The sequence below is a fragment of the Varanus komodoensis genome, unplaced genomic scaffold (genome assembly GCF_004798865.1).
Source record: "Varanus komodoensis strain SLA01 unplaced genomic scaffold, ASM479886v1 scaffold2, whole genome shotgun sequence".
In the NCBI taxonomy this organism is placed as follows: Eukaryota; Metazoa; Chordata; class Lepidosauria; order Squamata; family Varanidae; genus Varanus; species Varanus komodoensis.
Genome location: NW_025335568.1, coordinates 23184291 through 23210395, shown reverse-complemented (window position 1 = coordinate 23210395; position 26105 = coordinate 23184291). Strand labels below are relative to the sequence as shown.

The window sequence follows — 26105 nt, the reverse complement described above, 5'->3', positions numbered from 1 at the left end:
TTTGCCAAATTCTAAAACCTACAATTTCTACAGTAAAGAATAACTTCGGGTATTTCCAGATGGATTTTACTGTATTATCGATCATACTGTGCTAATAGAATAAATGTGAATTTTATGTATGTGTGTAGAGGATGCTGTCTTCAATTGGCAGCCCTTCTGAATTTTCCAACCTCTTCCATCTTTTTGCCTGCCTTCATAAAATCCACTAAGGAAGAAATGATGGAACAGGTGCACAGTGCCTTTTGATTGCCAGCAGCCAATGGCAGCAGCCATCCATCTGGAAGTGCCCTAAACTTTTATAATGCAATGTACATAAAGAGCCATGCTACCTCAGGCCACCAAAAGTCCATCCACTCCAGCATTCTATTCATATAGCAGCCAACCATGCTGAAAAGCCACTAAATAGGATATGAATGCCCAATCAACCTCCTGTTCCAATTCCTGTATACCTACAGTTGGTATATAGAGGCATAACTTTAGGGTCTCTCCCTCTGCCTCTCCCCACCAGGTTTATGCCTAAGAACATGATACAACAGTGCTTCCAACTGGTATATGGTTGTTTAATAACAGCTTATATTACTGGAGAAGACTAGTTGTGCATCTAAGAGACCAAACAAGACTATGCTTTTCATTTATTCTTTACACAGATGTTACTACACTATCATGTTGTGCAAAGGAGCAGCACATACTACATAAAAGCCCTGCTATATTCTACAGCAGATGACTATTGTAGTTGTCCCAGCAGGAGAAGGTAGTAAGCAAGTGATGAAAATGGACTTGCTTTCATTTGCCATCTGTCCTTGTTTTTCTGGCACATGCACACATCAATAAAGAGAAGCCAAGCTTGCGTTTTGTGCACTGCAAATTTCTTCAGACTCTAATGAATTAAATAACATTCTAGACTTGTAAAAGAGTCCTTTCAGTGTGCTAGGGGCTGACTTTTATATTTCAACAGCTTAACATTTGAAATACATTAAACACATTTCTTTTTGTATCCCCCTTTTAAGCAAGATTTCAAGATCTCCAGATACAAGCCAGGCACTTAGCAGTCTTGGGCAACAGGGAGCAGTCTCTTCTCAGCAACCACAGAAGACCCAGAAAGGTCCAAAACAATCAATCTAAAAACATTGAGAATACATATAGGAATAGAAAAGAAGGCAGGAAATCCAGAACAAGAAATCATCCTGTCAATGGGTAACTTTCCTTTCCTAGTTGCAAAATCCCAGACTCAGCCACTAAGTAAACTAAGTGGTTTGAATGGAAAATATTTCATTTTTTATTCTTTTGCAACTGGGAAAGAAGAGTGACCCATTGATGTGACCTTATTTGCCTAAATAAATAAATAAAGTCCTTGGCTGACCAGTCATACGTTTTGGCATCTATTCAGATTTATACACTACCACTATAAAACACTTGCGTTATATTCTTCCCAGAAAATTTCAAGTACTAAGCTGGTCATGTTACAGCTGGTGCAGCAGTTTCAGTTCAGAAAGCAAATTTAGGTTAGCTTAAGAGTTTTACTGAATGGATGAAGAAGTGCGTTAAGACTACTCCTTAGGTTTGACACCAAACTGAAAAATCTGGTGGAAGGATCTACTGGTTGTGAATATGGTCAATGGTAAAATGTCCATCAGTGTAATTTGTCAGTATGTCTACTGACAGCCACTTTTGGGGCAGAAGATCTTGTGCTAGGCTTGGGTGATACGGGAAACCAGGCTTAAACCCCAGACTCTGCTAGGCAATGTATTTGGTGATCCAGGTTCAAATCACTTTCTGCTTAGTCACTTAGGCAAGTCTAAATAGAGATGCTTCTAGGAAAACAATAAAATGCCACTTTCAGCTGCCTGGAGGGGAAATAAGACAAAAATATGAAGTATTTCTCCAACACAAATCCTGGTGAAAGTTCACAGGCAATTTCCTGTACAATCCCTGCACATTTCAACAGTTTGTAATGGAAGGGTTCTTGGCATGCTACCTTGTGCTACCTTTCAGTATTATTCTTTAATTCTTAGTATTTAAGAACCAGAAGGCTTGCCACAAGGCAAAGTCTCCCAAAAGCGTTTGCACTCTCCTTAACTGTTCAGGATTGTGTATTAATGCATGTATGAGAATATTGTTAATTATGAGGCTGAGACTACAATTATACAATCCAATGCACTCTGTGCTGGAGGCACATAAGCTTCCAAACTCAGAGACACCTAGGCATCCAATGTTCAGTGTAAGGCAGCAATTTCTGCCACCTGTACTGCATGACCTTCACTTCATCCAAACAGCTGTTTTCAGCCATCCTGATGAAGCATTACGGATAAGATGGGAAGGAGGCGAAGGTGCTGCTTGGGTATGCCATAGCCAGCTGGTCCCAGCCTTCTCCCCTCCACACAGCACACCCCCTTTCCTCCTCTCAGAGGCCAATTTCCAAACTCAGAGAGGCAGTCAGCATGGTTCTTTCACACCAGCTACAGGGGAACGAGGGTTCCGGTGTCCCAGCTCTGAGATCACAGGACCTTGGAGCTAGGCCTCCACATACACCTATGCTATCCCAGACAATCTTGTGAAACTTGGACCAGGCCCCAAATTTCTCAACACTGTAACTTCCTTAACATTATTACAATAGAGGGCCCATCAGCAGCAGCATCGCATTGCATTTATATAATGCATTTATTTCATTCTCACAACAACCACCCTGTGAGATAGACTGGGCTGAGAGTGAGAGACTGGCCCAAAGTCACCAAGGGAGTTTCATAGCTGAATGGGGACTAAGAGGTCTGTTTCATGGATCCCCAGTCCAATTCTGTAAACACCATGCCACACTGGCTCTCATAATAAAATTAATGCCACACAAGACAATTAATGCCAAGAAAAAATAAAGGGAATAATAAGGAAAGGAGCTAAATTTCTTCCTGTTATGGGCTCTGCCTAAACTGAAAAGTGAGTTTTTTCTATTAAGGTATACAAAGTTACATTACTTTTTTATTTTGCACAATGCTATTAAGTTGTTTATATAATTTTGGTAGTGAAGTCCCTTGAGCAGAAGAAACTATGACACTTTGCAATGAATTCAGTAAGACCTTTTAAAGGGAACAGGCAATTAAATTGCTGGAGAAAGGATGTTACAGGAATTAGCTTTCCCTTAGTCTGTATCATTTACACATACATATTCTCCTGAAAGTCTTGATTCCTGCATTAATCTCCAATTTTAAAAGCATGAAAATTTGCATTTAAAAATTCAATAAATAAACATTTCCAAATATATCCCCATGTAAAACACACATTGCTAAGAGCATTGTAATCCTCTGAGCAGAGAACTGTGTCAGATCAGACAGCAAATACATTATTTGGTAGATATCTAAGTTCCAATCCACACTCAAGTCTGGTAGATATGGATCAGGTCAGTTGGTATAAAAATTCGTAAAGATAAGAGTTTCTATAGCATCTCTAGTCAAAAGTTACACAAGGACACTTTTATTCCAATTATACAGGTTGCTGAAGGAAGCTAATGGGATCAAGAGCGACATTTTAAAGTAAGCAATCATGGGGAAAACCCGCTGGGACTAGTGTTCTCAATTATTCAAAACCTTCTGAGGGTGCTTCAAGGCAGTTATCTCAGCATGGGGTGAGAAAGGAGAAGTAGGGGACTAGATTATATCTAGGCAGCCATCAGATGAAATTCAATGCTGATATTCTGGAAGCAGCATGCAAGTCCAACTTTCATTACACTTACAGTATGGGTGGATGCTAAGCATGCAACACTGCAGTGGGGATAGAGAGTAGTCCCCTCAGCAGAGGAAACTAAAACACTGCAATGAAATAAGCAAGATCTTTTAAAAGGAGTAGGCAATTCAATTGCTAGAGAAAGGGAGTCAGAGGAATGAACAAATTAGTTTTCTCCCAGTCTGTATCACTTACATGTAAGTGTTCTCCTTTTAAGTCTGTTCTATTTCTGCATTAACTTGTGATTTAAAAAAAGCATGAAAATTTCCATTCCAAATTCAATTATTAATCATTTCTAAACATATTACCTTGTAAAATATTCATTTCTAAATGTGTTTTAATCCTTTGAGCAAAGAGATGTGAGGGCAGGGACTGGAGTTCCAATTCCTGCCTTGAAGAGTACCAATACATGAGCCCACAGACAATGCAACTGACACAGTAAATGGACCATGTGGCAACCTGGTGTCTGGAAGCAAGCCCATCTGAAGGTATAAGGCCTGGAACAGCGGCCTCACCTAGTGTCAGCTGCTGCCAGTAAGAGCAAAACCATCCCAATCTCCTCAATTCTTAAGCTCTCTTGGAAATGAATGGACAAGGATGCAATGAGGTCCCTTGTGTCAGGCTTCTCTGCAGCCCACCTGTGTCCTTAGGGGAGCACAGCAAGAAGACAGATTTTTCTCAGCATCCTGTATGCGACCTGGACATTGAAACAGTTTTGCTGTGACCCAAAACACCATGTGCCTCTCCTGAGCCTGCCCCTTTCACCCCCAAACCACAAAGTCTCTCTTCTGGTAAAAACAGAATGAAAGGTCCGTGAAGGATTCAAGAAAAGTACAGAAAGGGAAAGGTTGGTCAGATTCTGAGTACACAACAACGAGCAGTTCAGAGTCAAAGGCAAATCTTGGCAAACGACAAACAAAAAGGGAAAATGCCTTCTAGCTAACACAGCCCTGTGCAAACTCCTGCTTGATTCCTGGAAGACCCACTATGTCCATTGTAAAGTTCTCCTGGGGCCTGTGTCAGGTCTTTCCCCTTTTGTCAGGGGGAAAACTATCCCTGGACCCGGTGCCAGAGGATATTTGTTGAAATTTTCCCACATGCCTGCATGAAGTTGCCATACTTCCTAGAAAACCTGCTCATGGTGCATGTGCTGCTAAAGAAAGACACCCCCCACCCACACACAAATGTCCTTATCCTGTGGAGTGTATTTCCTTTGGTCCCTTCACCCTTGCCTGGCTGGAGAGTTTGGAAGAATCCTCTATTGACTGTCTGGAAATGGATTTTCCCCTAGAATAATGGCTTATTCCAGGATATTCCTATTGTTTAGGCACCTGGTCAATTCGGTAGTCCATAGTTTCAACTAAGAGGTGGCACTTGGCCTAGAGATGACCTCAGCCAGGTCATCTGCCTTGTAAGGCCTTGACCTGGCCTTTTGCTTAAGCAGAGAACAGCACTGATTGTAAAAGGGAGGTTTCAGCTTCTTACACTTGGCATCGGTGGGGCCTGGCTGAGTGGGCCGCTCTAGGCCAAGCATAACAAGTCACATAACCTGACTGCCTGGTCACACCCAGAAGCAATAAAACCTGGCCAAGCTAAAGTGTCTTTATGATTTCTAAAGACCCATAATAATTTCAAGAGACCTGGTATTTATAACCTAATGAGGTAAGCACAATGCACAAAAATAGAGCAGGTTCAACCCCCTCAAGTGGAAAGGCTTTTCTTTCAAACTAGGGACTAGCATCTTTCATTAAGTACATGGAATCTGTAAAGTCAGCATATAAAGGAGGCTGGTATCACTCTGATATGTTTCAATTCTGCTTTCCCTTTAGGTGACTGGAAATCTTGCCACCAAGCGTGATGGTAACCTGCCTCCTTCATCTCATTTCCTCCATTGTACTGCTAAACATTAATCTTCATCTGGCACAACATTATTATTTTTGCTTCTCTTTTCTGAGAGCAAGTAGCTGTGGTACAGCATACCAGGTATGTTAACTTCTAAGGCAAAAAGGAGCACAGTTCTATGACTCAAAATCAAGGAGCAGCAGGAATGTGTTCCAATATTAGCAAATGGTCACAACCTGTCCCTGTTGGCCTTTTTTTGCTGCTAGTTAGTTTCTTCTCAAACTAGGACACTGTTTATGGTCACACTTCATGCTGCAAACCCCTTAGGGAAAGGCAGTGTTATTTTCTGCACAACCAAATGCTGAGAATAGTGACAAGCAGGTTTGAAAGCCTGTGTATGTTTCATCAGTCTAAATATGAAATGGCTGTTTTCACAATACCATTATTAAGTCTGTAGATTTTTTGTGTTAGCCTGAAATCTTATCAAGCAACACAGAAGACTGAAATTTGAACTGGCAATCTATTTTGGCGGAACTGAATGCTGTATTCATCATGCATTTCAATCATACTACATGAGCTTGCTCATTGTAGTTTGCTAGAAATACGAGACTGCTAATTTCCTGCATTACTATATTAGCATAACACCTCTTTTTCTTGTTTAGAATGAAGCTGGTAGCAACACAGAATACATTAGAATATGACAAGACCATTGCAAAGATCACAGCAAATTCAGGATTTGAAATGTGCCCATTAGTAACATAATTGCAGCTATGCCTTTTAGATATGCCACTGTTCATTTTTTAGTTAGATAGAAAGAGTGTGTGAGACTGAAAGAATCTGCATTTCTAATTATATTGCTTTTAGCACAAAGGAAGAAATAATTTCTTATATGTTTATTTGTATGACCATACAGGGCAGCAGTTGTTTCCTTCCCAAAATCAGAATTTACATCGTAAGTTATTTTTCAAGCATGTTTTTCCCATCTAAATTTGTTTAAAGGCATAACAGTATGCAGGTTGAGACAGGGTTTGGCTGCTGGCTGGGGCATGCTGGGAGTTGTAGGCTTATTTTCTGACTATCCTTGCATAAGATTGTGCCCTAAGACTCACTCCTGAGTAGTTTCCATAGCACTATTTTGCCTTTGTAAGGCCAATTTCTGGGATAAGAAATTTTCTGTATCTCCCACCATGCTACTCTGCTCTGCTATTCTTGGGATAAGAGTGAGGGAAGCAGGGACTAAAAGCAGCAGAAGGTTTCATTTAAATGCTCATGGGGAATGGATGTGGGCCTTGAAAGACTTTACTGTCCAATGGAATCTGTTGCAAGTGGGAAAGATAGCTGTCCAAGGCTTGCTGGTTGGACTTCAGAGGAGATGGAGGAGGAAGAGCAAGAATGGGAGCCAGTTCCAGACACTAAGATGAGAAAAGCAGGGATGCTTATCTCAAGGCCAGACTTCCCGGGTGCACAAGCAGCCCCTGGGAATAACCAAGATGAACAGGTAGTGGGAGGGGGCTTGGAACAGAGAAGTTTCAGAGATGGGCAACGTCGGCAGGGGAGGTGGCCCAATTAGAGGATCACCATACAGAGAGGAGGCATGCTCATTTTCAGAAGGCCCCTCCCAAAGGATGGGGCCCAGGAATGCTCATAAGGAAAGTTTTTGGAGGTCAGATCTACATTGGATTCAATAATCAGCTCTGTACATGCTCACAGATTCATTCTGGGTATTTGTGCTTCTGGAAAATGCTTTGGTCAATGAAGATCCTTTTGCAAGAAAGGTCTGGGGCTCTGAATGTGTGAAGGGAAGAACCCTAGCTCACAACAGTATGGGCCTTATTTCCTTATCAACTCTGATTTATTGCAGTTCAGAGGCCAACCGGAAATAAAAAGACTTGGCAGCCAAGTTGCATACAGTACTTATTTGGGGGCGGCGGGGGGGCTAACAAACAGCTAATAATGATCCTTTTAAGTTCATTAAAGAGTGAATCAGCAAGGCATCTAGCAGGAATCAGTGGGAGAGGGGTTGGTTTTTCCTTTTCCCAAAATAGTTTTATCAGCTAATTTTATTTAGGGAAAACCAAATGCTGTTTGCAGACCAAATAGGTACCTTTCATGAAAAACTGTTTACCATATATGCTGGCATATAACGTGGCTCGCATATAGGACAAAATCGATATTTTGGGTTGGTTTTCTGGTCGGGTGTATAAGAAGACCCCCAGCTTTTTCACAGGGCAATTTATATGATGGTATATATGATAAGCCATTAAAAAAAGTTTTCAACAAACAGTGTTCCCAAATAATTTGGGATTTAAAAGCAGGTATTTAAAAGTTACTATTTTTAATGTAAATACTTCTGAAAACTGCAGCATGTGGTGGAGAGGTTAGGAGGGTACTGGACTTGGGACCAGGCATGGGGCCATGTGCGTGGCTCACGAAGCAACATGACGCAGGGAACACTCCCCCTTCCCGGCCACTGCTGCAGCCAGCTCAGAATGGTGCACCATGCCCCAATGAAGGCAGGTGTCCTTTTTTTGCATCTCTTCACTGTCCCTTTGGATGCCATTTTTTTCTTCAAAACTCCTCTTCTTGGTCCTACTGATCAATCACTCAGTCAAGGATAATACGGTGGTAGGTTGATGTACATGTTCTAGGTGGCCTATCAGATTGGGCGACTTGATGTATTGAGGGCAAGCGTAGTCCAGTACAGGGACTATCTTTATCCTAATAAGTTCAGTACAGGGACTATCCTAATAATTATCCTTATTATATATGGGGCAAGCACTTCTGACCTCCTCTTGAAATAGTACTTCTCCTTCCTATATCCAGAAAAGAGGTCTATTTGCTGCTGCAGGAGATTTTGTGAAAAATACCTGCCTTTTGACTCAACTGGGATTTAATCTTTTTAAATATGAGCAAGTTGTTATTACAACACACAAATGGGCAAAATGTTACTTGTGAATAAATCGATAAACACTGCAACTATAATAGACTGAGAATCTATTTTGATCTACCATTTTAAAAAAATCCTATGTGGACTGGTAGGAATGACGTAAAGGAAGATGGGAGACGGGAACACACTTTAGAAAGTCCAGCAGGAAAAAGAAGGAGCAGAGCACACTAATACAAATATTTTAAGTATTACAATACCTGACATTTATTTATGATGTATACACTCTGGGATTCTTTGGAAAAAGACAGAGTGTAATCAAACAACTATGCAAAGTTAATGTAAGTATAAACACAACTAACAAACAATTCTAATATCAACACAAACAAAACACAGCACCAATCAAAAACCTAAGAAAATGCTAAGAAATGTTGCACGCTAACATTCAACTAAAATAAGTCTCCAAATACACACATAGTATCAGCTCAATGAATTCAAACTGTGATGGCATTCTTGTAACAACAGTATAGTATAAAAGGTTCTAATTTTATATTTACTTGGAAATTATCTTAAGATAGCACCAGGAGCAAAGCCACTGACACATTTACCAGTGCTTGGGCAGGTCTAAGGTCCTAAGCCATTCGAGAATTTAAAGTCTGCAAACACCGACTTGAGCCTAGAAGCCAGATAGGGAGTCAATGCAGCTGATCTCAGACCAGAGTTATATATTTTGACCTGTAATTATGACAAACATCTCAACACTACATTTTGGACAGAATGCAGCGCTGGTCTTTAATGACTTGGCTAAGGATGGGAATTTCAAAGCACACATTCAGCCAACGAGGTCAATGAAAAATATGCATACTATGCTTGAATACCTTATATCTCTCTCTCATTAAGAGTGTTCTCTTCATAGATCTTCCAAGTTGTGATTATGGCTATACAGATGAGGCTGTCTTAGATATTTTGAACCTAGACTAAAATTTAAACAAGCTCTTTAAATCTTGTAGGTACCATGAAGTCATTGTCACTGCTTGGAACACCACAGTTGTCTGTTTCCAGGGATATTGGGTTATATTCAACATTACACTGTGGTCTTGTGTTCTCACAGCAGGAGTCCTTTTCCCCTTCATGCTCCCTAAAACTGCTTAGGAGGGTTCTCCAATCCTCTGGAAGAGATGGAGAAGTGGAGGGAGGAGGAGGAACATCATTCACCAGAAGTGTCTGCTCCACTGGTGGAAGGACACCACTGTATAGCACCCCTTTCTTTGTTCAGGGTATTTTCTGCTTAACCAGATCATGCACACAAAAAGCTAAGCTGAAAACAAAATGCCACACTTCCTTTGCTGTATTGATGAGAAGATATGAAATTCAAAACAACATTTCTTCTTACCTCTTTATAGCTAGGGCATGAAATGGGCACTTTTCAAAATTCCCACACACAAAACAATTGCCCTTTTGGGGTCTAACTAGCTTGCATTTTGAGAAGCTACTTATTTCATTAGCAGAAATGGTTCTCAAGAAGACCCATATAAATGCAAAAAAAAAAAAAAAAAAACACTGCTTTTTCTTGACTTGCTCAGAGCCATAATTAACTCTGGAAGAATTCTATTGCTTAAAGCAAGCAAAAGCTCCCTGGCAGAGCTTGCTCATCTGCTCCTGATCTCTGTTGCCCAATTATGATGCATCCTGAGCACAGCCTGTCATAAGAAAAGCTTCATTCCCAAGAACACTGCCCAAACTTGTAAAGCTAATTGCTGAGTTAGCAATGTAAACTTCAAAGGATATCAAGCATGAGTGCACAGTTCAAGGAAATTGAGACCAATTTGAAAGGGAAGGGCAGTAAGTTACTACAACAAATAATGCTAGAGATTTCATGAACACCTAAAGTAAGAGATTCAGTGAAGGGTACAAGAGCATTCAAAAGGGCCAGCTAACTGCAAGACTGCATCAGTCATGCTGGAACATTCAGCCCCAAGAGAGAATGGATAAGAAAAGTATCACAGGCATTCAGTTGACACTGCAGCAAAAGCAAAGTATAAGATGGCAGGATGAATGGGATGGCTGAAAACCATCACAACTAATTAAGTAGCTCATTTCATTTCCACTTTACTTAAGGATCTTGTTATGGTCTTTTTGGCCATTGAAAGCGTATTTTGAGAAGGAAAATGTTGGGTGCAGGGCACTTTTAACCCTTTTTGCACTTTATAAGCAAAGATCAACACTCAAACACAAAGTTAACAGAATATCTGTGACAGGAAAAAGAAAATATAGCTACTAAATGAAAAGGAACTACTAGTACCTTTCAAAAAATATCATTTACCACCTCATCAAAATGCCAACCTGCAAGTTCATGGTGCATGTTCATCAATGAGGAAGCAAAAGCTCCTCTCTGTAGTTTCAATTGTTTGTTGTTGCTGGGCATAAGCACAAAAGCAAGTCCTATTTGGGCGGTCACCCAGAAAACCAGCTTTAGAGACCAATCAATGCAAAAATACCATTCTTGCATTTTGCATTACTGAAATGCAGACATCAGCAATTCCCATTTGTTACACATATTTCTTCATGTCCACATTCAGATGTTCTAGTTATTTAATAAAAACAAAAAGAATAACCCTTTTATTTCTCGTGATTAATTTTGAGACTGTCAAACCAACATGCATCAAAAGAAGGAAGAGAAGCCAAACATTCACAACTTGCTTAGCTCACATTGATTTCAGTGGGTCTGGGTTAAGTGTGACTAAATCTGGATGTCACTTTGGCATTTTAGAGGTTTTTAAGCAGAGCCTGAATGGCCACCTATTAGGGATGCTTCAGCAGATTTCCGGCATCAGCAGGGGACAGGAATGATGACCTTTAAGTTACTTTCCAACTCAGACATTCTATGTAAAAATCAGATTGATCCAGGTAAAAGAGCAGTCACGGCAGAATACACAGCTATGCCAGAAGCAGTAGAAAGCAGAGGGAGATAGCTGTCCAGAGACCCGCGACGTACTAGATGATTAAAATCAATTAAAAAGATAGAAAGCAGGCCCTCTCTGTCACCTTGGAACTGGACAGCCATCTGAGCGGGATGGTTTACCTTGAATCCCTGCACTGAGCAGGTTGGACCTGACGGCTTCTGGCCCTTTCCAACTCTACTAGTCTATGATTCTGGGACCTCAGTGGAGAGACCAGCTCCCTTTCTCCATCAACTGTTTCTATTCAAGTTGGCTGTAAGAAGAACTTTGTGATTTCCAAACCTACCTGAATTTGTGTGTTCTCACTCTCCCCTCCCATTTTAAAAACCCTTAAGGAGCCCTTAAGAGGAGTGTTGCCTTAAAATAAATATGCCCACATTTATACACAGTAAGAAAACTACAATTTGATACCAACTCTTATGTAGCCAGGAGGCCTGAATAAGAGAAGTCCATCCAAAGAAAGGGCCCAAAATAATCACAGTTCCTCTAAAGCATTAGGTATAGACTAGGGCAAGGGGGGTAAAGGTGTGTTAGCAAGCAACGCTTGAGCTCAAAGTTCTCTGATCTCTAGCTCATTCAAGTCAGTATGGCAGTGTGAATTTTGTGGTGGGTTTTGCATGAACATTTGTGCATGCTTTTATGTGTATTTTTTCTGAATGCATGCATCAATTGTACAATTATGGCTGTGGGGGAGGGGTGCATTTGGCTGAGTCTCCCTGGGAGTAGGCCCAACTGAATGCACTGCTCTGCCCACAGACTTCATGTGGAAATGTGTCCCACCCATGGCTGAACTCCACATTTTTCAAACGTTTTGACTGGTTTCACACAACACGATAAACCAAAGTGGCTTAAAAGCCAAGAGATGGCTTGTCTTGTGTGAACCCAATCAGTTTCTTGTTGCATGAATCATATCACAAATTTGGAAACTGTGGACTTAAGGCTGCATATTTTGTTTAGATCCATGTTAAGCTCCATGAGGCACAAATTCAATAAATTCTGGTCAAAAATACACTGAAACTTTTCTCAACCATTTTCAAAGATGTTCACACTACAGTTGCAATGAATTTATCTATCCAATTTCAACTAGGTAAATCTTGGTTTTACATAACCCTCTTTCTAAAAGAACAAAGCAGAGAGCACCTCCAGGGATCACAACATTACCAGACAGAGAGAAAATCATAATGCTTCTTCTCCACAGTACCAACCAGTATTGAACTCTCTCCCCTTAGCCTGTCAATCCACTGGAGAGCTTCTCACATAGATCACACTAGATATGAGATGCAGCTCTGCAGCCAACCCTCTCAAGACTGAAAGAGTGGCACACAGATTGCAAAGGTTAGCAATTTGCACCTGGAAGGCTGCCGACTGTTGCTTAGCCTTAACCTTCCTTCCTTTCTGTAAACATTCCATTTTTTGTTACTACAGCACAAGGTATTTAGTAGATTGAAAAGGGCTCCATTTTCTATGGTTAACCTCTCCGTAATATTAAAACTGGAATAAGAAAAGGTACTATAAATGCAGGTGTTATTTCTTATTACTTTGTAAGTGGGGTGGATAGTATAGGAGAACCAACCATCCAATCAATATCATCAGGAGAAGAGAAAGTGCAAGAGAAATAAGATTGTTTCCCCCTTCCCTAGAGATTTGGTGGCTGTTGCTGGGGCAGACCCCGTTGCAAGGGGGGAAGCAAGGGGTCCCCAGCTCCAAAATCAAACCTGTGTTTCCAACATTGGATTGGGGAAGCCAAAAATAGGCAAGTAAGTAAGTGGCCCTTCAGACATTCTCTAGGGGCTTCTAGGCTCCGCCTGTGAATGGATCTGCAAATGTCAAGAGCAGGGGTCCTAAAACTTTTTCAATAGGGAGCCAGTTGAAAGGCAGTGGCGACCTGTGAGGGCCAGTGGGGGGGGGAGCTGGGCATGTGGGCAGGTGAGGTGTCGTCGGGCATGCACGGTGGCAGCTCGCTCACTTGGAGATCTCCCAGCGAGTCCAAAACCATCTCCGAGTGAGCAAGCCACCGCCTCCCCACCTTCGCGGTGAGGTGGCAGTGAGCACGCGTGCGGGCAGTGGAGCAGGCCGGCTAAATGGGCATGGCTGGCCAGATCTGTCCTGTGGGCCGTAGTTTGAGGGCCCATGGTCAAAAGCACCAAATACAGGTCTCACAGTTTAGCAAATGTAAAAATCTAACTGGAATGGAATACCTAGGCCTGCAGTTAAAAGATTTGGACAATTCCCTCACTCTCTTGAAATTTTCCTTCTAGCCTTCAACTCTTCTTCCTTTTCCTCTGGACAAGTCCCTTTCTTAGACCTCTTTCCTCTGTAGTCCTGCTGTCTTTGAAGGTCCCTGTTCCTGCCTTCCAATTTACCATTCTTTCCTCCTTCAGCCCCAGCAGGAGCCGATGGCAGCCAGAGACTTTCCCCTGCCACATCCTGCCTCTCTGTAACATCAAGACAGCTCACTCAATCATTGCTACAGCTTCACCACCACCACAAAAATCTTTCAGTTCCTTCCAACATATACTCATAGTGAAATTTTCTGAGTGCTAATCTTTACCTGATCAAAACAGCATCATATGCATACACAGGAGAGAAATTAGATTGGGGAAACCCCCAGGTTTAACCAAACACAACACATCTTTAGGGGAAAATGGGGGCGGGGGAGAGAGTATACAGAAACAGCTCAAAGAAGACTGCGCATGCCCCAAGGCACAGAACACAAGGTTGGGGTGAGAAACACTAGAGAGAAAGAATGGAGTCTCCTGGAAACAGACACACATAGCTGTTTGGAACCCTTCCCAGGAATACTCGGTATCACCCCAGGTTGGAAGAGAACTCATGTGCTCAGATTATTTTCAACTGAACATCTGCTCCAAAAGTTCAATTTCAAAAGGACTTGAGATAATTAGGAGTTCTAAAATATGAACATTACAATTAAACCTTCTGAATAAGCAAATATTTTTTAATCTGAAAGTAGCTTCCATATCCACCCTGCCAAGCAAAATACTATGTTGGCAATCTGCCACTCTCAATTCTATTATGTCACAATGGCATGGAAACAAAATCAAAGGCAAGAGAATGACCATGTTCTTACTAGTGCTGAGGCAGGCAACTTCCTTGTAAAAGAAATGAGGGGCTTTTCTCCAAACTCTGCAGTTTAATGTAGTCATATAAGAGATGACATGTGAATAGCTTAACCCAAGCTTTTATTGGGCTCTATATGTTTTTACTGGCATTTAACACACCCAGCTTATAAGCACATGGACCAGCTGAGACTTAGAACTTGCTCACATGACGCTTTGAAACAAGAGGAAAAAAATGCATTTTTTTTCTTTTTTTGCATGCTAAAGTGATCTTACAAACAGAAAGATGGCAATACCACATACTGTTAGAATCTTTGGGAGATTAACAATATGCCAATTTTGCAGGACATACAACCCAGCTGACTTACTCTATAGGTTTGAATAGCTGACACTTTCACAAATAAAAAGCTCATGGAAACTTTACTGCGGAAATTTCTATTTCCTGTAGAACGTTGGTTTTTGACAGATTTCAACAGGAAGCTGGCACACCAACTCAACCAGATTCCTAATTTGGCTAACATACGGAACAAGGCCTGCTTCATTGGCTTTGTCACCCTGGCAAGTTTGTTAGGCAATTCTGCACATGTCTAGTTCAGAGTTTAATTAAGGGCAAAAATCTATTCAATGGGCTGGTTGAGTAAAGTACTGGGAGTTAATTCACTTAAAGCCAATTTGATGGTATAAAGCAAAGTTAATCTCTAGAAATGGTGTGCTGTTTTGCAAGGGATGCACTAATAAATCCAAAGAAACCCAAAATGCCTTGGTCATAGACCAAGATATGCCTGCAAAGTACAGGCAGATTTACTGCAGAAACCCTTTCATCGATATGGTGTGCTCCAGTCCAAACTATCTGGAGGGCACTAGGTTGAAGGCAATACTAAATGCATATAAATAAAATGCCAAGCGTACTGGTGTGTGATTTATTCAGCAAATTTTGTGCTAGGGCAAGAGACTCAGGAATGATTCAGTGCAAGTGCCTGTGATGTTGTAAGAATGTTAGACTTGACAGAATTTATTATAAAACTTTATGATCACATTCAGGAAAACACAAGTGGCCTGAAAAGCTGTCCCTTCTGTATTTTACACCCCAAAAGGAGGAGAGAGCCAGTTGTATTTATGCTTCAGTACCTGGGAGCTTGGAAAATGTAAGAGACAACTATGGTAACTATGGGCAGAGCAATTCACCGAGCCATTTTGTTTCAAGCCCTCATGAATTTGCAAAGCAAACCCTGAAATTATGCTGGTGGCGTCAGAAATCAGCATCTATTCAAAACATTTAAATGAAAGAGCTTCTCCACTCTGCAGACATCTCTCTGTTCCCTCTCATGCCTGTAATCTCTATCCCTATGAGAGTACCAACCCTGCTTTGATTTAAAACCTGTTCAACTGTATGTTGCGATGAGAGATGGTCTTGCTAGTTGGAAGCTCTGCAGTATCAAAGGGACTGGAAAAATCCCAAGGGCCTGGTAGTGTTGAAGTTGGATAAAAATATTTAAAAAGCTAGAACTCTTTCTTAAACCATTAGGACTGGACTCTACAGAACAGGGAGAAGTAGAAGCTCAAACCCACTAGCAGAGCACACATGTTGCAGCACAGGCAAATGAAAAGGATAGAATCCTCCTGCTTTGTTTGTTTATTTATTTATTAAAGATATTTATAAGCCATCCTTTGCAAGAGCCTCCTGTTATTCTCCCCTAGTCTCAGTACTTGACAGTTCATCATCATATATCATACTTTACTGGCTAGAGCTAAAGCCACCCCCTAACAAATCTGCCTGAGCCCTAAAATTAGCATCCAAGGCGTATTCTTTGTTCTTCCAACACTAAAACATAATGTACAAATACAAGAGATGAGGCTTCCGCCATAAAGGCACCAAAATTTTGGACAGGGCAAGCACTCTCGGTTTCCTGTGTTGGAACAAGTTTTACAAATTCACTCATCTAAGCAAGTTTATGAGCTGCTGTTGCTGCACTGTTATGCATACCTTATAACCAATGGTTAATATTTGCCAGTATTTTTCCAATATTTCTGTATTTTTAATGTTTTATTTTGGTCTGGTCTCTGACCATAATAAAGATCATCATCATCAGCAGCAGCAGCAGCATCACATTTAAAGAAGGCTTGGTCTTCTGCTACTTTTCAGTAGTTTTCATGACAACTTAATTCCTAATTTTAACATGATTGTTTAATGCTTTATAAGCTTCTTTAAATATAAAAGTACTTAAAAGAAGAACATTTTAAATTAAAGCTTATTTTTGTATCAGTTGCATTATGTCCTATCTTTTAGCACAGATGGTCTCATGCAGTCAGCTATGAAGGATGCTGCTAGCCACAAGTCTGTATGAGTTCAATTTCTGTATTCACAAATACAATGAGAGATCAAATTTAATATTCATCTAAAATTCTATTTTGGGATTGATGCAGCAAAAGACCAAAATCAGTAAGCATTAAGATTTATTTTTAACACACATGAGAACTGTATCTCAAATATTCTTCCTGGAACACATTTTACCAAGATCATTTTGTTCCAAGAATAACAGAGAATTTATCAATGGCACCCCCACTTTGGAATCAGCTCCCCAGAGAGGTTTACCTGGTGCCCTCTTTGTATTCTTTTCAGCGCCAAGCAAAGACCATTTTATTTTCCTGATATTTTAATCACTGGAATAATTTCAATGGTTTAATATTATATATCTGGTTGTTATCTATAGTTGTGCCTTTCAGGTTGGTTCTGCACAATCTATGGCTCTGTGAAATGTTACAATGACATACTTTGCTTCTGGATTGTTAGATTTTATTCACTGTTATTTTTAGTTGCATTTTTATTGTATATTTTTAAATTTTGTAACCCGCCCAAAAAGCCTTATGGATAATGAGGCAGTTAAAAAAAATCCAATCAATCAATCAATCAATCAATGACTTTCAAACAAATCTGCTTGTGCACCTTTGCACTACTACTACATTTGTCCCAATGAACTAAGTTGTTTTGAGACGCTGATGCCACCATATGCTTTAAAGCTGAAATATATAAACGGTGAAAGAAATAAGATGAGCGAATGGCAATTACAAGCTATAGTAAACTACTATAGTTTGAATCCAGCTTTTCTTCCACCACTGGTAACAGTCCCTGAGCAGAGTCCTGTTAGGAACACTCCTCTGCCAGAAAAGGAGGTAGGAAGTGAGCTCTGCTGTCTCGCTTGCCTTCTGCACACCCCACTCCCACCCCCCACTGCTTCACAGGGTCTCCCAATCCTCTGGAGCAAATTTTAGGGAGATAGGGCACAGTGGGGAGAAGGGGAATCAAGGAGGATTGTATTGCCCCCATTATGTCAGCAGAATACCCAATGGACCAGGAACCCAGCTTATGATGGATCCAACCCAAAATTATGTTTTGTTGCCATGAAATATAGAAATGTTTACTTGTAAACGTCCACATGACTCAATCCTGGATTCTTTTACACAGCTGGGTTTGTTCTAAAAAGCTGCAAACTCTAACTTGAACTGGATAAACAGGCTTGTTAAGGTGACTGATCAATTCACAATCACAGAACCGCACAAATATGTGGAAAATGCAGGTGAGAGAAGCAGCACCACAGCTGCCGTGCCAGTCACCAGGCTGACATGCACAGGCTCCAGCTCTCCCCCAAGCACAGCTGGCAGATTGGCAGCTAGTCTCAGGATGTGTGCTGCTTCTCCTCCTTGGAAGAGCTGTCCCCATGACTGCAGCCGAGCATTCCATCAGGCATCAACACAATGAACCACAATTAAGCCTAAGACGGGTCTTCTTTAAAGCAAAAACATGACATCATAGTTTGAAGTGAAGAACAAATTCCCAATTCGAAGAACAATCTAGATAGCCTTATGCAGGAGCAGGAGGGGTGCAATGGAAGAGAGAAGGAAATCCACTAAGCAGCGGCTGTGGGGAAAGGGACTTGCTAGTTGCTGAGGCTCGGTCTCAATTTCGCCAACCAGGAGCCAGCTTTGTATGTACATCAATCAACAGCATCTCTGTATGACAGCAGAAGAGTTATGGCAGCAGCAACATCAGCTCAAATAATGTAGGGAGCTCATTAATTTGTGATTACAATATAGCTGCCAAAACTACTGGTTGTTTGGAATGATGTCCTTAGACTTCCCTGGTAATAACACCTAGTTTTCTGGAAATTGAGTTTGGCCTGCATTGCATATATTAAATATTTATGTTGGATTATATAATTCTGGTCATTTACTTTGATCACCGAGTGCCAGATTATTAAACCCTGCAAAATTTGCTTAACATACACATTTCCCCCACTGAAGTATGACAAGATTGAAGCACATTACAATCAAGGTTATTGTATCAAAATACTGATCTGAATCCCTTAGAAATGTCCAACTATGCCTCCTTAACATAGCATGTTCTTGCCTAATGTTTAAGCCTTTTACTCTGAATTATATTTTAGGCAACACAGACATAACATTCAACCCTATAACATCTGTATTAGTATAATACCTTTATTAGGCTAATCAAAAGATCAGAAAGAATGTGCAACATTTATAAATATTCATTTTGTTCCAGATTCACGTTTATCACATTGTCCTATGAATTTTCTCTTCATCTATGAATCTCTTCTGGGATTGTTAGTTTTACTGCTCTTGACTCATTGTCTCTCAGTACCATTTTAAGGTTCTAAATTCATCCACACATCTGGAGCTTGGCTGAGGCCATATGTGCATGGCAGATGTCTGGCAGGTGCTACAGTACATAACTGTGCCATGTAGGAGGTGCAATTGACTTATCTCTTCCACACCAAGGACACCTTCTGTAGCTGGCTTGGGGATTATGAGAGCTGTCATCCATTTTAGCTGAGCTGGCACCAGCCTGGAGAAGGCTGATGATGCCTCTCCTGATCCCACAGCCATCTCCACAAGCTGCATGGTTGTAGGAGGCATGGAGGACCCAACAAATGTGCAATGTGAATCACAACGCATCAATGTATCACACCCCTGGGGATCTGTCTGGTGCCCTCCAACTGTTCTAAATTACAACTCCTAGAATTCTTGCCCACTGGCCATGGTGTCTGAGCCAATGTGAGTTTGCAGCCCCCAACCAGGTTGTGGAAGGCTGTCCTATGGCTTAGGATAGCAGTCAGGTTCCAATTCCATGTCAGAAAAACCTTATCCTGAGCCCATTATGATTATGATTTTCATTGGCTCTCAGGTAAGATCCTTTGTGAAGGACCCAACACACAAGGACTCAGGAACCAAAGAACCAGAGAAGAAAGCAAATATATCTCACATCCTTGGCAAAATGAGAGAGCAGTAATAAAACCTTGAAAGAAAATCTGCAGTTATGACACACCTTGTTTTGTGCATTTGCAAACACGCCTCTTTTAATCCTTACGTAAACACAGTGAAGAATAATTTCAATGCTGCATAAATCAGCTTGCCTACATTTTGTCCTCTCTCAAACTGGAGCATTCCCAAACATTTGAGGCAGTCGGAAAGGCTACTTGGTTTACAGAAGATGGCAAGGAAAACAACACAGGGCCAATAAACTGAAGCTCAATCCAGACAAGACAGAGGTCCTGTTGGTTGGTGGGTCGGGCTTCGGAGAGGGTGAATTGAACCTAGTCCTGAATGGGGTTGCACTCCCTCTTAGGGACAAGGTCCGCAGCCTGGGAGTGCTCCTCGACCCGGAGCTTTCATTGGAAGCTCAGGTGACAGTGGTGGCGAGGAGCGCTTTCCTTCAGCTTCGGCTGATCCATCAGCTGCGCCCCTACCTGAAGTACGACTGCCTGGCGACAGTGACACACGCGCTGGTGACTTCCCGCCTTGACTTCTGTAACGCGCTCCACGTGGGGCTACCCTTGAAGACGGTCCGGATACTCCAATTGGTTCAAAATTGCAAGGCTGCTGACGGGGACTGGGCGTTATGTTCACATGACTCCAGTCCTCTGTCAGCTTCACTGGCTTCCCATTGAAGTCCGGGCCCAATTCAAGGTGTTGGTGATGACCTATAAAGCCCTAAACGGCTTGGGTCCTGGTTACCTGAAGGAGCGCTTACATCCATATACGCCCGCCCGCCCCTTGAGATCTGCGGGAGAGGCCCTTCTCCGGGAACCCTCCGTGAAAGAAATTAGGAGGGTAGGTACTTGGAGGAGGGCTTTCTCTGCGGTGGCGCCCAATCTATGGAATGCGCTCCCCAGAGAGGTCCGCCTGGCGCCGTCGTTATTTGTTTTTCGGTGCCAGGCAAAGACCTTTTTATTTAAGCGTCATTTTAATTGTTAATATTATTTGCTTATTTTATCTGGCCAGGGCGACTTATTTTACATTGTTATTTCTTGTATTTTAATTTTATGTTGTGAGCCGCCCCGAGGCTTCGGCGAATGGGGCGGCATAGAAATGTTTTAATAAATAAATAAATAAACACTGATCTGTGTGGCAAGCCACTGCACAAGAATTGGTTTGTTGCATGGAGGGAGTCACTTCAAACCACCCCCACATGGTGCTTCCTATGCATCCATGGGTAGGATAACAGATACCCTGGCCTAGTTCACTTTTCTGAACCAACGGCTTTTCCTTCCTCCATGTCACAACTCCCAATACAAGATAAAAGTCAAGATATACAGATTCCACAGTCTTCTGTGCATCCATCATAATCACAGAATGTAAAAGGCTCATGTCCTCATGCAGCCTGATTCACACTATCATTTCTTAACAGAATCTTGTTTAGTGCTTGCAAGTGGCATTCCTTGGGTGGAAAGACTCAAAAGATTTGCCCTAAGCCAACATGCAACTGGCAGAAGCTGCTCACTGAATCAGCATTCCCTCCTTGAGGCTTCGGTGCAAAGAATTCTTAGCAAGCACACCTCCTTAGCTGTTACAACTATTAAGATGATGGCACGAGGTTCTCAACAGGCGGCTTGATTCCTTCCTCTTGTGAGCTATGGTTCTTCCCTTTGCGCATTCAAAGCCACAGACTTTGCAAAATGTTCTTTTTCCAGAAGCACAAATACCCAGAATGAATCTCTGAGCATGCAGAGTCATTAATTGAACTCAACTTGGTATTTACTTCTAGGAACTCTCCTTATGAGTATGTCTGGGCTCCATCCTTTTTTTTTGGGGGGGGCATTTTGGAAATGAGCACGCCTTCACTCTGCACACTGATCTTCCAATTGCCCCCCTCTGCTGACTCTCATCATGGAGTTGAGAGCCATACCCACTTCATCTATCTCTGAAAAACTCTTACGTTTTTTAACTGTACATCTTGGTTATTCTCAGAGGCTGCATGAGCACCTGAGAAGTACCTCCACTTCTCTCCTCAACATCTGGAACTGTCTCTCTCACTCCCAGTGCTCTCCAAGATTCTTGAAATGTTGAATCTTCATATTGTTTTATGTTCAAGCAATATGAAAAGTCAACGTTTTAACAATACTGAAAAGCTTACATACTCTGCCTGCTAACCCAAAGGAAATTTCTCCCCTGTAATAGAGTTCCTCAAATAGGAGGTATTTGTTCCTCTTTCGATAAGGGCTTTTAAATCAAGGTACCCAAATCCACTTGGCATGGCAAGCATCCATCTCCTTGTTCTCCAGCTCCTGCTCTTACTCTTTGTGCTGGCGTGGAGGACATGGGATTGTTCCTACAGGCACACAGCTGGTCCAAGGTGCCAGAGGGTCATTAATAACAATCTGGCACAAAGAGTCAAAATGTCTCTTTCCCACCAACCTGAAGGAAGGACAATGTCTAAAATGTGTAGACAACTACACATTTTAGCTGGTCATCAATGCTAGCTAGTCTTTGGGGACCTCTGTCTATAAATGTGATGGATAAAAAGTATCTGAAGCAGGATCAGCATTTTAAACACACATTTTTCACATGGATTTTTGTGCATAAAGCAACAAACAGAATTCTAGTTTCGATAGCACTTTTGCTGGTAAATGAAAAAGGAACAGAATGCCTCTTAGATTTAGTACAAGTCCTGCATTGTCCCAAAGGTTTTTTTGCAATTCAATAGCTTCATACTTAACATTCTAAATCTAGTGCAATTAAATCTAGTGCAATTAAAGGTTTGCATATGAATTTGCTAAATTTGTGTCAAAAGAGAAAAGTGAGTCATCAGCATTAACTGTGAGAGACAATTTTTGTAACTGTTAGCAATATTTCACTGTTGATTAGGATTTTGAAGTTACAAGTTTTATATTTCAATCATAAAATAAGCAGGATTTTCTTTTTTACACATGAAGAACTCTGCATATGGTTCAACATCAACCATGTGGATGCAACCCAAACACATAATCTTCCTTTAAATAATCTGTCTTGCAACTTAATAGGAAAAAAACCCAGAAGTACTCATAGGGAAGGGAACAACATAATCACTTGATCTTATCCCTGTACTTTCAAAGCCAAACTGGCATTCCCACAGTAGATCTCTAAGGAAATGAAAGTGAATACATATCCCATGAAAAGGAGAATACCAAAATAAATGAATAAATAAATAAATTAAATTAAATCATGCTGCCACTGTCCACAAGGGTAAAACTGAAGAGATACTGTTCAATTGGCCACATGTCGCAAAATAATGGTGGATTGTAAAGCTACTTGACTATTTTAATGGAAGATGCAGTGGCAACCTAATACATTCCAAAAAGATCACATTACAGGTTTCTCTTCATACCACATAGTACCATATCCCAGGATTACTACATACTTTCTGGAACTTGTTAATGAAAACAATCTTTTCAATAGCTAAAAGTAGACATAGGCAGCTACAGATTTATCCAGCCCGTTGATGGAAAATGTTATTTACAGGATTCATTTCCATGCAGATTTTCTACTTCCCAGGCAATACTGTCTCAATATCTGACTCAACGCAGCATACAGCTGTGTTAAATTAACTGTCACTTAAACATTTTGCACGAATGATTCATTACTGTTTCAGAACTAGAACAATGTTCTGTGTAGAACAGAGCACTGAAGGTCACACATTTCAGCTCTGGATTTTGAAGCGTTTTGTTGTACCACCTGACAAGACAAAAAACTTGAGCCAGGACAACACTTTGTTTCTAAGCAAAATGAAGCTTTCCACCAACACTGCTCTCCCTGAACAATGCAATTGCTTCTGCCAAATGCGTTTGTTTCAAAAATGGCCAGAGGCTCCTGAAGAAAGAAATGATTTTGCTCTAGTATAAAGGTTTGGAAAGCAGTGAGTCACCAATACCTATAAAAGTTGTGTAGCATCTGTTGATGGTTTTTTTTTTTGAGATTCACTGATCTTAAAGGTTGCACATTTGTCTGCAGAACCTAGCGGAACAAGTATGCCCCAAAGCCTTGAAAAGCAGCTTACAAAAGAAAGATTGAAACCATGCCACCAGGCTTACAATCTAAGAAAACACAAAGAAAAAGGATGAGTAAGGGAGAGATCATGTGCTAATATTTGTACTGGTTTAATACTGATTAAGTATTTTGGAGGCCACTCCTGATTCTTCTCTTCTGGGTGCCCTGCTCCACTTTATCCCATATCCCTCTTCCCCTTAGAGGGACTGACTACTAAGAATATATTCTAGAAAGCAGTGAGATAGGGGTATGGTGAAGAGAGTGTGAGAAGGTAGAAAAGACAGCCTGCCAACCACTGTTCTAGCTAACCAAAGGACCTGATCTCTCCTATGGAAGCACACCCACAGGATTCCTAATGTTGAAGCACTCTAGTACTACAGTCTCATTAAAGCTGCACCTTTTACATGTATGGAAGAGCACACTTACTTAAGGCTGAGGAACTATCCCTTATGGTATAAATCTATGAAATGCACCCTCAGTGAACCCCCAAGGATTCTCCAGCACCGAATATGATCTGGGACTGGGGCATCCAAGCTATCTTATGGTCTTTCAGATGCTACAGAAGAGGCACAGGACTGCTCCTTTAGTATAGTTTAACCTCTTTGGACATTTTGCCCACTGTGCACACAGGTTAATGGATGGGGTAGGAGGCTTAATACCATTAGTGATTTTAAATGGCTTTAGTGGATTGCACAAATTAGTGAGCTTTGCATCTACACAGCTTGAAACTTCATTTTTTTTGCAGCTCGAGTAAAACAGTGTCATCTTACATACACATGCAATCTGAACCTTCATTCTGAGAAAATATGTACGAAGTTTCTTAAGGACATGCAACATTCCCTGCACAGATTATTCAACGCAAGGTATTTTATTCATCTATTTATTTATTACATGTGTGATAAGGCTGCAATACTTGAATTCGCCAAGCCTGCGCCTTCTGCGAGTGTTGGACTACAATTCCCATCATCCCCAGTCAGCAGGGTCAACACGGGCAGTAATCGACCTCCAAACTGGCCAGGGTTAAGCCCCATCAAACAAAACGAAAAGCACTTTTGTGCAAGCATTCCCAGAATTAAATTGGAAAAAATCATTAACACACTGTTCACATAATTTTTTTTAAAATCCTTTTGCACAACTGGAAAGTTTTTTTTTTAAATCTGTTTCATCTAAATAGGATTGTTTACAAGTTCTTCTTCCCGGAATGAGCTTGAGGGCCTTTCATGCGAATTTCAGCAAAGTCCTGACTTCCAGCCGAACTTTCACCCCTCGAGAGCAAGCCCGTCGGACCTCGGCGACTCCGCTCTTGCTCCACGTCTCCTGCATTAGTTACGAGCTTCCCCGCCGGGAAAATGCGATCACTCTTAAGGCGTGATGTCTCCTCCAGCCCAAAACTCTGAAGAAATGGATCGGCGCCCGGAAGGGTTGCCGGGGAAAAGAGCAAGGGTGCCCTCCAGCCCACTCCCTTTCAAATACCGAATGCAACTTTATGCTCGGCTATTTGTGGCCAAGGATCTCCCCGCAGGAGGGGGCGAGAATTCAGGAAGCCCAAGGAGCAAGAAGACGAAGAAGCCAAGTGCCTCGCCTCGCCTCGCCCTGCCAGCCCGGACAAAAGGGGCGAAGAGGCGTGGCTGGAAAGTTTTTCCTCAGGCCTGAGCCCAGAAAGGGAGGGAGGAGAGCAAGGTCTCCCTCTTGCCTGCCGGCCACTCACCTGTGTCCGGTGCGTCGGCAAAGAACAATCGCCTTTGCTTCTCCCTCCGCCTGCCGGAGCGGGATCAAGCAGCACCAGGGGCTGAGGAAGAGGCGGCGATGCATGCCATCTTCCCTGGCAGCTCCGGAGCAACTGCCTGGCTCCAGGGAGCATCTTCCCTCGTCCTCCTGCGCGTTTTTAGGAGAGAGGCGTTCAGGCGCGCAAGCCACGTCCCGCCGGAGCGCGCCCGCGCGGAAGGCGAGGCAGCAGCTCCACCACCCTAGGAAGCCGCCTCCAAGAATCAGAGAGGGCGGGTTTAAAGGGGAAGGCGCTTCTTCCCTGCTTCGGATATCTTCGTGCCCGCCCCGCCACCTCATATGTTTGGCCGACAGAAAAAAAAAAAAAGCGCTTCTCTGAGAAAACCAAAAGGGGATGCTACTTTAGGGCGGAGCTGCAAAGTACTTTCTGCCCTCCCAGCTCGATGTCTACATGGACCTCAATAATAGGGCTTACTGCAAAAGATGTAATAAGGGTCTTTGCACTGCAAAATCAATACGAAGAAAGCTTTGCAAGAGGATAGGTCCCTGCCCTGCGGTGTCTACAATCAAAATTTTCTGAAGGGTATC

General features: G+C 41.9%; 1 protein-coding gene across 1 annotated transcript in view; it reads right to left on the bottom strand.

The window, feature by feature from the left end:
- Positions 1-25787, bottom strand: part of MCUB (mitochondrial calcium uniporter dominant negative subunit beta) — a 55866-nt gene extending 30079 nt beyond the window's left edge. Inside the window, exon 1 of the mRNA XM_044428655.1 lies at positions 25501-25787. Within this exon, the coding sequence (XP_044284590.1) occupies positions 25501-25653 (153 nt within the window). The 5' untranslated portion in view covers positions 25654-25787. The remainder of the gene's footprint in view (positions 1-25500) is intronic.
- Between the last annotated feature and the right edge of the window lie 318 nt (positions 25788-26105).